Source organism: Motacilla alba, chromosome 2 (genome assembly GCF_015832195.1).
Source record: "Motacilla alba alba isolate MOTALB_02 chromosome 2, Motacilla_alba_V1.0_pri, whole genome shotgun sequence".
NCBI lineage: Eukaryota > Metazoa > Chordata > Aves > Passeriformes > Motacillidae > Motacilla > Motacilla alba.
In genome coordinates, this window is record NC_052017.1 from 120285929 (window position 1) to 120302785 (window position 16857).

Below are 16857 nucleotides of genomic sequence, written 5' to 3' on the forward strand. Positions count from 1 at the left end.
GTCACTGCACAGAGACAAACAGCAACCTTGCCGCAGAACAGGAGCTGAAAACAGGCTGCAATGACAGTGTTGTACAACACCGCCATGTTGACTCATAAGCAAAGCTTGACTGTCAGTACCAGCTACTAGCCTGAGAGCGTAAGACCACTAGAACTCTATTTTCAGTATTTCAGTTTCTTCCATTCACACATTTCTCACTGAAAAGTCCCTCAAATCCAGAATATGAAGTTCCAAACACCAGGTAGATAGTTACGCTTTTCAAACTAAACTCATCTACAGAAGAAAAAATCCTACATATTTCAAACAGTTGAAGTATTCCAGGAACTCATTGCACATTAGTCTCTAATTAGAAACCCAACTTAAAATATCAAAAAGCTGTCAAACAGAAGAGAAACAACATAAAGACTAACAATGGTGACATTTAAGAAAAAGTTACCTGCTACACTCCATCTTGCTACTTAAGAAATCTAGAGAATGACAGTTCCTATAAATAAAACCCCCTTTATTTCCCAGTCAACCAGGTCATTCAAGAAAGTCCTTACAGATTATATCCCATAATTCAGGTGAGATCATTTGCTCCAGACTCTCAAATACACAAACCATCCAGATACTTGATTATCACAATCCTGCCTGAATTCTTCCTATCAAAGTTTTTCTAGTAAGCTTTAGTCAAGGCACAGAGCAGGAAAGATCAATAATTGTCTAGATGTGGTCAATTAAAGCTTCAGCAAGATGCATAACAAAACAGCTCTACAAAATACTCTGTCCTTATTAAAAAGTAATACTGGGATTTTAGCTCAAAGAATTGTTTTTAAGTTATATCTATTTTTGGCTGAATAGCAGGTTTTCAATCTATACTGAAAATGCAGAAGCAGATTAGTCTCCTCCTCATTTCTAATAAAACATGTTAACATCTGGCAACTGAGTTCTAATGTTATTTCCTCAGACCAATCCTGACTTCAAGATCTGAACGTCAAGCATTTTGCACATTTCTCTCATTTTAAAGGAACCAAATGGCAATGCATGAATCGTTTTTATCTAAGTTCCTATCACTCATCTTTTGCTCTTCTGAGCATTTAAAAAATTTTAAAAATCCTGTTATGGATTGAGGTAGTGGGAGGAAGGATTGTTGATTTCTCAGTTTGATAAGAGTATTATCTTCATATGCTCCAAGATATTCTAAAATATTTGACAGAAAGGTCAAAGCAACAGCGCTCTTCAAAAGAGAATAATACACTTGACTTAAACTCACTAAGAGACAAGATCAACCTGAAATCGTAACTACAGTATAATTAAAGATAAATCACAATAACTATACACCCACAAAGGAAACATTCTGTACTTCACAGTCTGAAAAGCTTTTTGCCAGACAACCACATTTTTTTACAATGAACCTGTCATTTGAAAGCAAATTAAGTGGAATCCACTATTACAGTGTAAGATGAAACTGACAGCGAGTCGTCTGCTTTGTAAATGGAGTCTTTAAATGTACCAACGCCCTGCACAAGCCTCACACAGTAATAAAAACTCAACCACAGATAATTTTATCTTTTAAAGAAAAGAGCCTGGCACTACTTGAATTGCTTCAGTTAAAAAAATTAATTTAAGAAAATAGTGAAGGCTGGCACAATGAGGTCAACCATATGTTTATCAGGGAATTTCTCATCCTTATAAAAACATCCCAATACTTGGTAACCAAGATAAAGTGTTCTATTCTGACAAAAAGCATTTTAGAGCGAAAAAGAGGTAAAATGTTTGAAGTAGCAAATAGTAACAAGATTTAAATACTCATTCAATCCATAGCCCTAAATATGACAGGGGGAGAATTTCTAACTTTAAAAGTGGCAAGGAAACTGAATGGATTTAAGTTTCTTATTACTGGCCACCAATTCCTAATGAAGAAAAAATAAATAAATCAATATGAACAAGTAGCATCAAATTCTATGAAGCATTTGATTCCAGCAGACTTTGAGGGACAATATTTGCTATGCTCTACTAAACTATTATCACCATTTACTGACACACATACAGATTTTCTTCTTGAGGCTGATTAAGCAGTGCTTTTAATTAAGTTGAATAAAAAACTATTGCAAACAATTTTGTATTTGTAATCACTCAAGGAGAAACAATTATTTTTTAGTACAGTGCATGAAAGGATGAATAGCTGGTATCCTCAATGAGATCATTAATTAGCAAAAATGAGGCATCTCACAATTCCTGACTTACCACCACTAACTTCTGTCCTTCCTTTACTAACACATTAATATTGCTTTTAGGAAGGTAAATTATAAGGTTCTCTCCCTTTTTCCCTGCCATCCCTGACTGATACGTGTTTTTCATGCCAGTAATTAAGGTCACCTGAGGAAAAACAAGCAAATAAAAAACTAAACTGCAAAGGCTCGCACAGATTCCAGAACATATTTTTGAACAAAGCAAAGTAAAAAAAAAAAAAAAAACAAACAAAAAAAAACCAACCCAAACAACTGCAAAGGCTCGAACAGATTCCAGAATACCTTTTGAAAGCCTTCAACTATCAAAAGTAGTCAGAAGGCATGTTACGTGACCTTCATTGATCACAAAACGTTGCCTACTGGCTCTTTATACATAAAGCATTTAACCTATTCATTTTCTTTTGCTTTCAGTAAATGAAGTTGTAATAGGCCTCAATGAATAGATAATACTATTTCTTCCTCCCTTCAAAAGACAAAAACTATATATCCATTGACAGTTCTGTCACAGTCCTTCACTACTTCAAAGCCATGCAAGACGCACAAAATTTCTGGCTCCAAGTACTGAGCAAAAGACTTTCATCACCCTCTTCCCCTCAGCCCTGGTGGAAATTTTAGCCTGTAATCTGCATGAACGCTCATCTCTCAGTTGTAAACCAAGGCTGTGTGAGAGACACGATCTAATGATCTGAAGGCATTTACGCTGGCTGCACCCAGCCGTAACTGTGGGTAAAGTCACTGGGAGTTGTGCCTTCCTTCTTTCACATGAATAGGGGTAATTTAATCTCAGTCTCTGGGCGTAGTCCTCAGTATGGCCTAAACCTGTATAACACCTAGTGAAGATTCTTTAGTCTAAAACTCTTTGCTTGGTAGAACTGGACCAAACAATTAGAGAAAGTACTTGATCACCGAGTTTCACACATTGTTTGAGCTAAGCTGCTTTAGCTTATTAATGACAATCCCACAGAGCCTTCCAAGGGAGCAGCTTAACAAGACAACATTCCCTGGCTCTTGCAAATGTATTGTGTTATATTTTTCCTTCTCAGAACTTAAATAGCTAGGCTTAAACACAAGTATAAGATACTATAAAACTCAGAGCAAAAAATAATAATCAACCAGAATTACTCTTCTTAACAATTACTCTTCTTTACCTGTCTACTTTACTTTCCTGATTGAAATCATACACGTAATGCATGAGTGTTGAACGTGCCAGGTTGAAAGCATCCATGGATTTTCACACTTTAGCTGTACAGTTGGTCTATTTATAAGGAAGAGCTGCTCATAGTGCTCAGGGGACACTTGTTTCAGTAAGCTTTTCTATTACTGCTTTCTTTCTCTGAAGTGAATTCTTCCAACCCAGCTCAAAAATTCTGCAGCTGCTGCACAACAAAGTATTTCCCAAAATTCTATTTACACAGGAAGATACAAAAACAAGCAAATGAGACTTCTTAGGGCCTAAAGCCATAACTTCTATTTTATTTATCTTTACTGAATGAAGACTATAAATTTTAAACTTCAATTGATATTCAAGACAAAACTTTTTATTAATAAACTCCCAAGATTAAATTAACTCATCTTGGTAAAATCACTAAAAATTTCTTATTTATCTTACTTCACTCTAGCATGGTTATATGCCAAAGCTAATATGGCACACATCAGTACAGACTGATTACCTAAGGTTATGTAAAGGACTAACAATCTCTTAGTGGACAGAGGAAATTATTTTTACTGTCTACTCATTCCAGTTTCAGTTATGGTACTCACATTTCTCAGTTTAAATAATTACTGAAATTTTTATCTTCAACAGCATTTCACCAATGGAACCACTAAATAGTTTATTAACTACTAATAATTTTATTCTGTTTATATCCCACAATTGGTTATTTAGCTACAGTATGCACTCATTTGCTTTTTTTTCTTTTTTAAAACAACAAAAATAGCATCACGTACTATGACATTTAATAGTACAGAACCAATAAATCCAAGTTCCAATTCACTGAAAGCTCTCCTCACTTAAGGTTGGGGCTTTGGCTTTTTTTGGAACACATCATAAAAATAGTTTAATACTTTTTTTCTGGACAAAGCTTTTAAATAAGAACAAATTATTGCCAAATCATTAAATAAAAACAGTGCCAGTGTTGACCAAAGATTGCACAATAAGTAATTGTTCTGAGAACAGCTGGAAACACAGAACTTCCACTAACACTAGAAGCACAGGTAAAGAATAGAAGGAAGCATAACCAAGAGCGTATGTGTTTTTTCTGGAGATTTCAGTGGGCTGTAAATATTTTCCTCAACCCCTACCCCACTGATTGAAAATACTGGGGTGAAACTTGCAAGAAGTTTTTGTATTGTTACTAGCTTGCATTCTCTGATACAAGTTCACTGGGATCTCAAACTGGCCATGAATTCTGCATTGTCATCTCACAGTTATTTTATTAAGCAGCTGCTTAGACACACCTCTTAAAAAATTCTATTGATGGAACAAGATTTTTCAAGTAGCACTTTATTTTGTTGTGTGCATGTACTTTGATGGTAGCCCACCACAGCAGTTTTCGAGGCACAACACAGAAGCACAGTGAAAGCTAACATCTTACACCTTTTACTCAAGTTGTTTGTGTCATTAATTGCATTAGCTCTGCATTCAATCAGATGTAAACACCCACAAGTACAAATCTTATGTGCCTAACTTTACAGAATATATGAGAAGTTATTCTGGTGATAAAAAAAACTAAAACCATCCCTCTAAATATTCTCACAATTCCACAAATAAATCCAGGGTTTCTAGTATTTAAACTAAAAAGAAGTGAAAGGTAAATCATAGTAATTAAGATGTCGGTATTATTAATAAAGTCAATCTTTCAAGTTTATGATACAAAGAGTTCATATCTGGACATTGAGGGAAAGGCTTTAATAATTTAACACTTCGTACAGCAAGGATGTATTTTCTGTACATTTTTAACTGAAGCTCCTTACTCTATTTTTACCTGCTCTTCCATTCATAAGGCAAGTCCTGTGTTTCCAGCTGTTCTGAGAACAACTGTTTACTATTTCTCCAGCATTTGCCTTTAAAGGCTTCAGATTACTAAAGATGCTATATCAAAATTTTCTAAAGTAAGTCCATTCTCTTCCCTTGTTCTACATTACTTGTACCCTTTCAGAATATTTCTGTGTTTTTATCCAGGAGAACATTACACAAGCTTGGGCTTTTTCTGGGAAAATTCTTGAAAATAAGTGCTCTTTCCTTTAAAGGATTGTCTGGGGTATGTTAGCTTTTTTTTTTAAAAAATATGATTTGCCTGAAGTTATGCAAACCAGGTTTAAACTAGTCCAGCAATGGCAAATTAGCAACAACGCTGTGGTTAGAAAACAAAACACAAGATCTCATAAGCATTGGCTTCTATTATCACAGAAAAAAGGGTTACACAGAAAACTCCCATTAAAGACTGTCCACACAGACAAAAATCACTGTAATTTTAATGATACACACAAAGGCTCAAAGTCACAAGTTACTGTGCATCCACTGGATTGCAGTAACTGTTCGGGTGGATGCTCAGAGCCATTAGCAAAAAGAGGCAATTTGTTACAAGTTTCAAAACTTCACTGTAGACTGACTAAGAACAGGGTAATCAGATAACTCTTGTAACTTAATCTGAGACTCTTCAGTGGATCTGTGAAAAAAAAATGTAATTAACCTGGGGGATCATACAATGTCGTATAAAATTACAGCAGTTTAAGAAGTAACTAGAACTCACTCTGTCCATCAATGTATCATTTTAATCAATAAAATCCATAATGTTGTCATAATAGTACAGTGTCAGACCATTGGTACAGTCAGAGATGGCAATGAGTTACACAAACATTTCAGGTAAACACTGTGTATTTAAAAACGCTATACTTAATCAGAAAAATGACATCTCTTTGTTGGGTCAGGCAACTTAGAAGATAGTAATCATTATAATAAACTATTCTGAACCAAAAAAAAACCACTTAGAATTACAGATACCGGTTTCCTTTGTAAAACATTTTTTCACACTGAACACTTAAATGTTAATTGACAGAATTCAGAGTCTTGAAATCTTGCTCACCTGGGAACATGTCTACTATAAACTTACTAGTTCACTTACTAAATTTTCATTTATGCTTCCTGTTTACAACTCCTTTCCAACATGCTAAACTACATTATTAAATTAGTAGTTTACTAAACATAGGAAAGAGTAATTAGAGCATCATGCAATTAGCCACATATAGACAAAAAACCTCCATAAATGTCCTCGAATCTCTTATCGAAAGACACCACGTAAGAAAACAAAAAGCGTCATCTTACAGCTGGTATTTCTAAAATGAAAGCAATTACAACATCAGGCTTAACGTGGCTGTAATTTCAGGAAGCAAGTATTACCCTGCACACATCTGACATTTAGGCAACATTTGTCATTCATGTATCCTCAACAACCTCATTTAATGTGTAACCATTTTTTCCCCTTTACAGAGGGAGCAACAGGAATTAGGGTGAGGCACACTGTAGAAGGTCATTTACTAGGCCGGAGACAGCGACACAGCACAGCTTTACCAAGTCCTTTAACAAAGTGCCTCCTTCCTGGTTCACAGCTGCCATTTCCCTACTTTACACAGATTTATAAAAGACACTTCTTAATAAACTATAGCCTCTATTTTGCAGCTGAGCTTGTAAAAGTCTGCCTATTAGAAGAAGAGCACTGCAAAAACGCATTTCCCATATAGAGCTAATAAAACCAAGGCACATCAGACTACCTGCCTAAGCTACTGCTAAAAGAACATTTTGTACAATAGGTTCAATTTCTTGATCTCGTTTCATTTCAGTAACTCTGAAAGACATACCATGGAATGGGGGGGGGGGGGGCAGTTATGCTTTATCCTAAACTGTTCAATTTAACATTTTAACTCTTTCTGGCTATGCTAAATCCAGGTTATTAGGAAAATTAAACAAATTTCACTAATTTTGTACACTCTTTCTGTGCTGTTCTATTACTAGTGACAAAAAATGTAAGCTATACTGGACCAAAATGAGATAAAAGGAGATCTAGATGATCTAAATATAAAAACAAAATGGAAAATTATAAATATCCAAGGAAAAGTAGAGAAGTTGCTGGTTAAATAAGAAGAGATGGGGCCACTGCCACAAAACCTTGAGATCTTTTCTCCTGCCCCAGTCGTAATAAAGCACCACCCACACAGAGCAGCACACAGTGAAAGTGATCCATTCTACCAGAGCAATTTCTGCAGCCCCTATTTAAGAACCCCTTCGGAGTAGGTATGAATGAATAATTCAGCTGGAAATACCTGTCAGACAGCAGGATGTTCCATCCTACTGTACCTACAGCAATATCATCCGGCCGAGAAAGCCAGAGGTTACCTGTCCACAGAGCGGACACCACACCGCAACCTCATTTCACGGAGAGAAAGAGAACCCCACGGGCAACACGCGGCTTGGAGCAGGACATGCCTGTCCCAGTCCCTCTTGTTGCAGGGGAATTACAGCGCCGGAACCCCAGGAACTCGGAGCTGTTGCTCACGGTCCCCACGACGCCAAAGGGAAGGTCCCGCTGACCGCCCACCCCGCACGGTGTGATGCGCATTCCCACGGCGCCCAGCGAAGCTGCGGCCCCCCCAAGTCCCGGGGGGCAGGGATCCCTTCGCCCTTCCCTCGCCTGCCCAGGAAGCGGCGGCATCGCTGTCGGACGCCTCCCTGAGGCGCCTCTTCCCCCGCGCCCCGGGCCCGGTGCTCCCCTCGCGCCGGCCCCGCCCGGGTCCCAGCCTCGCCCCTCACACCTCTGCGCGTCTCACCTCCACCCCGGCCCTTCCCTGCCGCCACCTGCCCTCCCCGGCCCCGCTACCCGGGACCTCGACCTGGGCGGTTCCTTCCTCCGCGCCGCTCTTCGTGCCGCGCCGCGCCACGCACGCACCCGGAGGAACGGCTGCTGCCGGGTCCCCCCCGCCGCCGCCCGGCCCCAGCGCTGCCCCGGGGCTCCGCCGCAGACGCCTCACCTGCATCGACGCCATGATGGATCCGCCTCCTCCCCCTCCCCTCTGCGCCGCCGCCGGGCCGGCCCCGCCCCGCGCGCTCCCCGGTCACGTGCCCTGCCCGCCCGTTGAGCGGCTGCGCGTGCGCGGGGCTTGGGCCGTGCGAGGGCAGTGCGGGCGGGCCCGAGCAACGCGGGCGGCGCGGGCGGGCGGTGTTTGTTTGTGAGCTGCCGCCCCGCGGCCCTGGAGGCTGCCCCGGTGCTGCCTGTAGCCTACTCGCCCGGCGGGCGGGGCGGGAGCGGCGCGATGTCCGTCACCGTCATTCGGGAAGGGGTTGATCCCCAGCCGGCTTCAGTTTGTGAAGGTTTTTAGAGGTGCACGTGCGGAGTGTTTTAAGTGACTCAGTTGATGCGGACTGCGCTCCTCCGTTTTGTGGGGTTCTCCGGGCTCCCCTCACGCCTGGTGTGCTCTCGTGGGAGGGTCATACAATCAGAGAACCACAGAATGTTAAGGAGTGGGAAGGGACTTTGAAGATCACATAGATCCGACACCCCTCGCCATGGGCAGGGACACCTCCCACCAGAGCAGGCTGCCCAGAGACCCTTCCAGCCTGGCTTCGAACACTGCCAGGGATGGGGCATCCACAAACCTCCTCTTCAGTGTCTCACCACCGACACAGTAAAGAATTTTTTCCTAATATCTAACCCAAATCCCTCTTCTTTCAGTGCGTCCCATTGCTCCCTAGACCCCGCCGCAGGTCGGCCCGGGCTGGGCCCAGGCCCGCGGGGCTCTGTGCTCCGGCGGCCGGGGCTGAAGGGCTGCGGGGCAGCGCGGGGTGCGCGGCTCTCCGGTGAGCGCCTCTCCTTCCGAGCACGTCCCTCGGTGCCGCTCTGCCACGGGTCGGCTGATTTTCCTGCACTGGTGTCTGATGGTGTACGAGTCCAAATGAACGTGTGCGTATTTTAAGTCGGAGCATTTCTGGATTCTACGTTTTCCTTTCCTGGACTGGAATAATCGCTGTCCTTTGCACCAGATGATTTTGCCATATCTGTGTAGGTGAAAATAAACAGGCAGCACTCAGTAGAGTGACTGCGTGCAGTCAATAAATTAAACAACTTGCGGAAACACGCTTCATAAAGCTGTTATTTCTGCTGTAGTATTTCAGACTTAACGGATCCTCAAGATAAATCTACAAAATGTTTATCCAAAGACAACCTATAAAATTTGTAATCCCAGTGGTTATGTAAAACTAAGGATTTAACAGAGAAACTCATTTTATAGGTCATTATAATCCCCATCTTCCCACTGCTCATGCTGCACATTCCAAAAACACTGAAGCCCCTTCCTCTGTCCCTTCACCCCTCTCCTTTCTGATGATGTTAAAAAATCCTCGTGTCACCTCTGCTCCAGTGGTAGCCCTGATTTTTTCTTCAGAGATGGCCTTATAAGCAAAAATTTAATTATTGAACTATCGTTTGCAGTTTGTATTACCTTTGAAATCTTTAATTTTAGACCTCTAGGAGGCTTCTGCACCCAAAATCCTGTCTACCTTGTCCAACCCTGTTATTTAGTGTGATGCAAGTACTGCCTTTATGTACAAGTCTCACCTTCTGGTATGTTTTTAATATCCCTAACTTTGAAAACAGTTAACTGGAGGAAAAACAAAACCTTAGCACAACATAGCATCAGTTTCAAACTTTTATCCAGCATCAATACTGTTGTTGATACTAAAGCAAGCAGACAAACTTTGGGGTTTGCTTAAAAGGCAGAACCCTTTAAACAGAAGAAGACAGCAGGAGTATCCTTGCCCTGTGAGGTAGCTGCAGAAGTGAGCAAGCCCCTTGGTTTTGCAGGAATTTGCTGAAGACAGAATCAATATTTGTTGATTTTTGAGTAGGAAAGGAAGTTAGCCTACCAAAAGTAAGGATGGGAAAAGTATCATCATTGTGAAAAATGAGTATTTTATAATTGGCTTTTCACAAAAATTAGGATGAATATTGTTTATGTTATGTTATAAAGTTATTTTGTATTAATATTCTCAAATATAGTTTAAGGTATAACATAGTGTTAAAATAGAAACTATGTATGTGGGATATTTTTTTAAAGACAGGAATGAGGTACTCGCACCAGATAGCAGCCACAGGACACCTAAATCTTCCAGGGAAAGAGGATTTATTGCTCCATTATCAGAAGAAACTAACTTCTTCCCGCCTTGCTCAGTCTTGAAGAAGCTGACGCTGACCAGACAGAATCCTTTGTTTGAATGGACTTTATGCGTCATGTATGAGGTGTATGAATATGCAACAGGCTATCGTTTTTAAGGGTTAATCCTCTGTTAATGGGTGTCCTTTTTCAGGCTTATTTTGCCCAGAAAAGGTACCTGGACCATCCATAATTCTTTGTTCTTATTGTCTTGTATTGTCCTAATCTTAATTGTTCAAATTTTTATCACTCTAATTATATTGCTATTTTTGTAACCATTTTATCACTATTAAACTTCTAAAATTTTAAAACCAAGTGATTGGCATATTTCACAATCATGTAAGTTGCATTTGTCTTCTAAATTCAATTCTCACTCGCAAACTATGGGCTCCTGATGCCATGCAACCTGACATTGCTCAACCATGTTTTCCCTGGAAGTCAGTATTTATTACGAATTTGCAAGACCATTTAGGTTGCAGAGGATTTGTTGCATTAAGCAGATGTATAGAGCTGGTAAAGGTTTCTCTTTCCTGCAGTTCTTCAGAATAAACTTAGGCTGTTACAGCACTAAGTGGAACATTTCTGTTTTACTAGTTACCGTTGTTTTGCATGATCCAAACATATGTTTATCCTAAAATACATCTCTTAATGCCATATGCCACAAAGACAGCAAGAACATCAAGTTTAAGCAACGGACATGTGTTCGGTTATAAACATGGACATATTGACTATCTGTGTTGATGTAATCACAGTGAGATGCAACTGATTTCAAACCATTATATTCAGTTTCTTAAGCCTCTTCCAGAAAACCCTGTTGAAGGTCAGAAGATATAAAGCAACATAAGCTTGTGAATGCCAGAACACTTCACAGACTGCAAGCTGGTTTTGCATGGAAAGATCAGCTTTGTGGTCTTAGGCAAATTGTATTCAGTACAAATACGACTTCTACTCTGTAATAAAGGAAAATTATCTCTGGATGAAAAGGCACTTTTGCAAAAAAAAAAAAAATCATAGCTTTTAACCACCCTTATGCTCAATAAATCTTTTTTATCTATCACACAGGGCTTTTCAATATTAAAAACAAGATACCTACTGTGTTTATTACTGAAGTATTGTTTACTGAGATAATTTCATCCATGCTGCAAATCCTATTCCTGAGGATAGCAGGCATGAAAAGCAAGGGATAGTTTGCCCTGCATATAAATAGAGCATGAGTTAATTACTACCTAGTCAATCTTAACGGGGCATGTAAGTAATTAAAGCATTACACTGCAGTTGAAACTTGTGGGCAGAATCACCCCATCCCTAAATGTACTTTGAGTTTGTTCTTACAGGACTACCAAAGGTGTCTTTTATCACTGTTGTCACAGCTTGGTTTTTTTAGGTTTCATGCAATGCCTAATATATATGTGAAACATTTTTTTTAGGTCCTTGTCATCATGGGAATAGGGGAATCTGGAGAATTATCCCTGTCTTTTATTGAGTTTTTTCCCTTTCCTCATTTCTTAGTAACCTGGCTTGCAGAGATGTTTTTGTACAGTGCATAATGCTATAGGGATTAGGGAATCAGTCCCATAAGCACGGTAAGAAAGCAAACACTATTATCAGACTCCCAGAAAGAATATATCAGTATCAGTATCTTCTTAAGTTATCCAGTAATCCCACTAAGCAAAGGCCCTAATTCCCAGAGAGGGTAGATTTCACTAGGAGTAAGTTATTGTAATTTGGTTTTCATTTCAGTTTTGACCTTTACATATGCAAAACATAGAAGAAAACACTTTTGCAGTTAACCTTTCCTAATCTGTTGCAGATATAAAGATGGATGACACAATAACTGGTTTACTTTAGTGTTTCGCTCATGCAGTCTGATCTTTCACCAGTCAACCTAAGTTTCACCAGAGATTTCAAGGATCAGAGTCCTGGGTCCCAAATATTCAAAGCTTATGGTGTAAGATTTAATTTAATCTGTTATCTTCATTATTTCAGAGGCTATCTTACACTGATCTGATCAACTACATGATTATGACTCACATATTGAAAACATATGGAGCAAATAATGAAATTGTACCTCCTACTAAAATTTTTTTGGTAAATATTCTTGAACTTGACCTAAAAATGCAAATTTTCTTCAGAGTTTGCAAAATGTTATACTTTCAGGAAAAATGCAACTAATGTTCAAACTGCATTTATTAGATAATTTTCTGATATACCAAGACAGTTTCACAAAGGTAAAATATAATTCTTAATTAGGGTCCCTATAATTTTACATTCTATTCCCATGTTGTCCATAATTTTTTCAAATGTCACCAAATATTTTTTCCTCTGTTCTCACCTTTTTTTTCTGTATCATTTTTCTACACACTGAACTGTCACTACGTGCTCCTTTATGATTCCTGGTGCTAAAATGACACGAGAGCTCAATTTCTTTTGCCTGTGTCCACTGTACTTTTTAGCTTCTCATCTTGTCTCCTTACACAGAAGGCAACTGTACATTCACGGTAACTCCCCTCATTACTTGAGTGGCATCACACCTGTAATCTGCAGTGCCAGGAGACTGCACCTTCTGAGCATGGAGGACTCCCTGCCCCTCAGAGTAATTGTGCCAGCTGCTTCTTCCACTCCTACCTGCCGATTTAGGAAGGGAATGAAGATCATCTTATAAACAAGCTTGGTGCACCTGCAGAAACCATCAGCTAAAGATGCAGAATCAAACGAATACAATATTATATCAAGAATATAAAAGTAATAAATTGCACACATAGCTAAAAATTAAAATAGGCTATTAAAACAAAATTAAAATTGCAAGATAACTTTGAGCTGTTGAGATTTTATTGTTGATTTATTCTTTAGTGATTATGTAGGTTTTTCATCACCAGTATATTTAATTTTCATCTTAGTTCTTAATAGTAACAGGCAAAATGTCATTTCCCTTCCAGGACTTTCAAAGAGATGAAAAGATGCTAAGGAAAAGTCTCACCTTATTCATAAGCTACTACAAGGGCAGTTCCTGCAGGAGAGGGTAATCTTATTCTCAGATTACATATGCCTCCATTTCTTCTCTTGTTTAGGATTTGACAATTTTGAAGCTGCTGAGTGATCTGTGGCTTTCAGCTTATCCACAGGAAGACTAAACTACCCATGTAATTTCCATCAGATCAGAAAAGAATTTTCTGATATTTCTAATATTTTATATTATGTGGCGATACAGTTATAATTACAGTTGTAATTACTGCAGTGCAAGAAGCAGGACATGGGGCTAGGGAAAGGGGTGGAATTGCCTGCTTTAGTAATATGCAGAATCACAGAATGGGTCAGGTTGGAAGGGACCACAGTGGGTCACCTGGTCCAACCTCCCTGCTGAAGCATCCCAGAGCACAAGAGCACAATGCTTAGCGTTGAATATCTCCAGTGAGGGAGGCTCCACAACCTCTCCGGGCAGCCTGTTCCAATGCACAGTCACCTACACAGTAGTACAAAGAAGTTCTTCCTCATATTCAGGTGGAACTTTCTGTGCATCAGTTTCTGCCCATTGCCTCTTGTCCTATTGTTTGGCACCATGCGCTGTAATTACCAATTTGCAGTAATTGTCAAGCCAATATTCAATCCCTAATGTTTTTAGACAGCAGGAGTCCTCTGACTATTTTTAATGCTGTAAAGATAAAAACTTTTAAGAGACAAAAGCTGTAAAAATTTAATGAGGACTGGGTAGAACCTATACTCAATTAAGTAGATGAATTTAAAAGTGTAATGTTGTGTAATTATTAAAAGTTCTTCCAGATCAAAAGCATCCACAGCCATGTGTTACTGTTGATTACTGTGTCTCATTACTGTCAAATCCAAGTGTTCAGGAGCTGCTCAGTGATAATACCCCCAAGATTTGAACCTAATTATAATTTAGTAATTTTATCTCTAAAACCTGTGATCTGGAGGCTTCTCAGGTGACTCCAAGAGTTACATGAATACGTAGTTCATGGTGTTATTAGGAATGCACAGAAGTGAGTCTGACTTCATAACCAACAAAGAAGATAAGAATTTTCAAAATAAAGTAGCTGTTTGATTTTGCCAACCTAGCAGCAAGATAAAACTACTGAAGAGGCATCTTGGGTAATCTCTACAGATACAGATATGTGATAAACCACCACAGTTCCCAGGGGCTGAGAAGCAATTCCTCCAACTGTGCAGATCAGACTGCACACTGTCCTTACTGGATGCTGCACACTACTTACAGAGCTTGAAGAATTTAATTTCACAGGCCTGTACACCAAGATGACACTGGTCCAGCCTGTCAGTTTATTTAATGTCCCTCGGGAAAGACAAGACTTCATATGGGATACAATTACCATGAACCAGAGCCATGATATAAAAACAGAATGGGTGAGCAGTTGATTATTTCAGCTGAGTATTTTCAGATGTTCTCTCCTTAAGTCACAGTTGTTTATTACAGGTCAAATATTTATGACAACTGTGAAAGCAGCTTAAGTGTTAAATATTGATATATCATTTTCATGTTTCATTTGTAGCAAACTACAAATAATTCTGACTCAAACAGAGTGTCACTTCTGAAAAACATTATATGTCAGCTTAGTATGGTAATGCGGGAAGCTTTTCCCTGTATAGAAAGAGAAAATAAATCCTTTGTGCCAAATGCATTCAAATTCTAGATATTTTTTAAGCTTGGTGATACCAACCAAAATTGACAACTCTTTAATCTGCATAACAGGCATCCCATTGTTTTGCTAGACAGAGTAAGAAGAATTCATAGCAACATAAGATAGAGATTATGTATTATTTATAGTTTTGTGTAGTGGTGATTTGGTAGATACATTTTTTATTAGTGTAAATAGGATACCAGTAGTGGTTTTTTTTTTTCATGGGAAGAAAAGCCTTAGCTATGAATTCTCACCTGAAAAGGCAGTTTTCAACATGAATTAATAGAATTAACAGTATGTTTTTTTAACTTCAAAGTAACTTCTAATTGAAGAAAGAAATTAACTACAAATAAATACAGAATTGCATTAATCCACTCATGTATTCACAAAAAACTAGTCCCACAAAACTATCCTGGAAACTAGCAACTTTAGCACTGAACTGTAAATTTTAATTTATCTAGAAGCTCTCATGTAGTTACTTTCACTGATCTGAAAGGCAGCACATATTTCAGGGACAATTTTAATTTAATTTTCCAATTCTACCCTCAACATGTGAGACAACAAAACATTACATGACTCACGTCTTCAAAACTGTCTGATTACGAAAGTTCAAAAGGATAAAATGTTGAAGTACTCCATTTGTCAAAGAACAACCATGATCTCGCAACTCTGATCTCCTCCCATTTAGCGTGAGAAGAAAATCCTGTATTCTGTAAACATAAAACAGTAACATAGTAATGACAGACAGATTTTTTTGTGGTTGGTTTTTCTTTGGGTTATTTTTAATCTCAGTGACCTTTCTCCCACAGAAGAGAAATTGCACAACCTACATTTCAGATGCAGCATATGCAAAGCTTTATTTCATGACACATAACACTTGTTAAAACTCGACAAAAACTCCCTCTTCTCTGTGCTGCCTTAGTGATGACACTCAAGCTTCACAGGTGACTAATAATAATCACAGAATCTACTTTGTCCTCTTTCCTGGCTCATACAAACATTGAGCCACACCTGCAGTTCACAGCACTGGTTATCTTCCCATAAAATTGCCATCTAATAAGCTACATTTAAAAAGAAATTCAACTCCAATGCAGTTCATTATCTGTCAAAAGCCTTCAAAAGTTGAACTTTTTCCATGGGAAAAATCCCTAAAGCCTTTTTTTTTCCTAAAGCTTTAGTCTGTCTTTAAAAACAAGCATCATAGTTTAATTTCCAAATCCACTCAATCTTTATTGAGTTCTTCCTATTTTTCTCTTACTCCTGCTCTTTTTGTCTTACTCAGGTGTTGAAATTAAGCTTATACCACAGCTTCCACCCTTAGTTTTTAGGTAGGAATAGTTATACTTCTCCTTGTGCTTTTGTTTACTCTGCAGTAACTGTTACTCCCTTAAATTACATTGCAATATTTGAGACCTGAGAAAATTAAACTCGGAATACAAAACATGGACTGAGAAGTTAACTTTCCTGCCCCACGACATTCCTTGTCCACTTCATCACATAAACCAACAGATTTAGGCCAGTTTTGGGAGCACCCTTTCCATGGGCAAAAAAAAAATAATAAAGGGCTAAAAAACCAAACAGTCACTACTGCAATTTAGGCCTGTGAAATAAAATAGACAGTAATAAAACACAGACAGAAGCAAACCGATTTTCCAAACTTCCTACCATTAACTGAGAAATGCCTTTTGGATACCACGTTCAACATCTGTTGAATATAATGGCACAGAGAATCCTGATGGTGAATCCTTCTTTCTTCAAGTTCAAAACCAAAAAGG

General features: G+C 38.9%; 1 protein-coding gene across 4 annotated transcripts in view; it reads right to left on the reverse strand.

Annotated features, from left to right (window-relative positions):
* UBE2W (ubiquitin conjugating enzyme E2 W) overlaps nt 1-8324 on the reverse strand; it is a 32349-nt gene extending 24025 nt beyond the window's left edge. For 2 of the 4 annotated variants that reach the window (XR_005255694.1, XM_038126983.1), the window contains exon 1: nt 8256-8323. Coding sequence is in view for 2 of the 4 variants with exons in the window: in XM_038126983.1 (XP_037982911.1) it covers nt 8256-8270 (15 nt within the window). In the remaining 2 variants the exon portion in view is untranslated. Of the gene's footprint in view, nt 1-8173; nt 8204-8255 lie in introns of those variants that run through there. The other 2 variants (XM_038126981.1, XM_038126982.1) reach the window with 2 other exon arrangements.
* Between the last annotated feature and the right edge of the window lie 8533 nt (nt 8325-16857).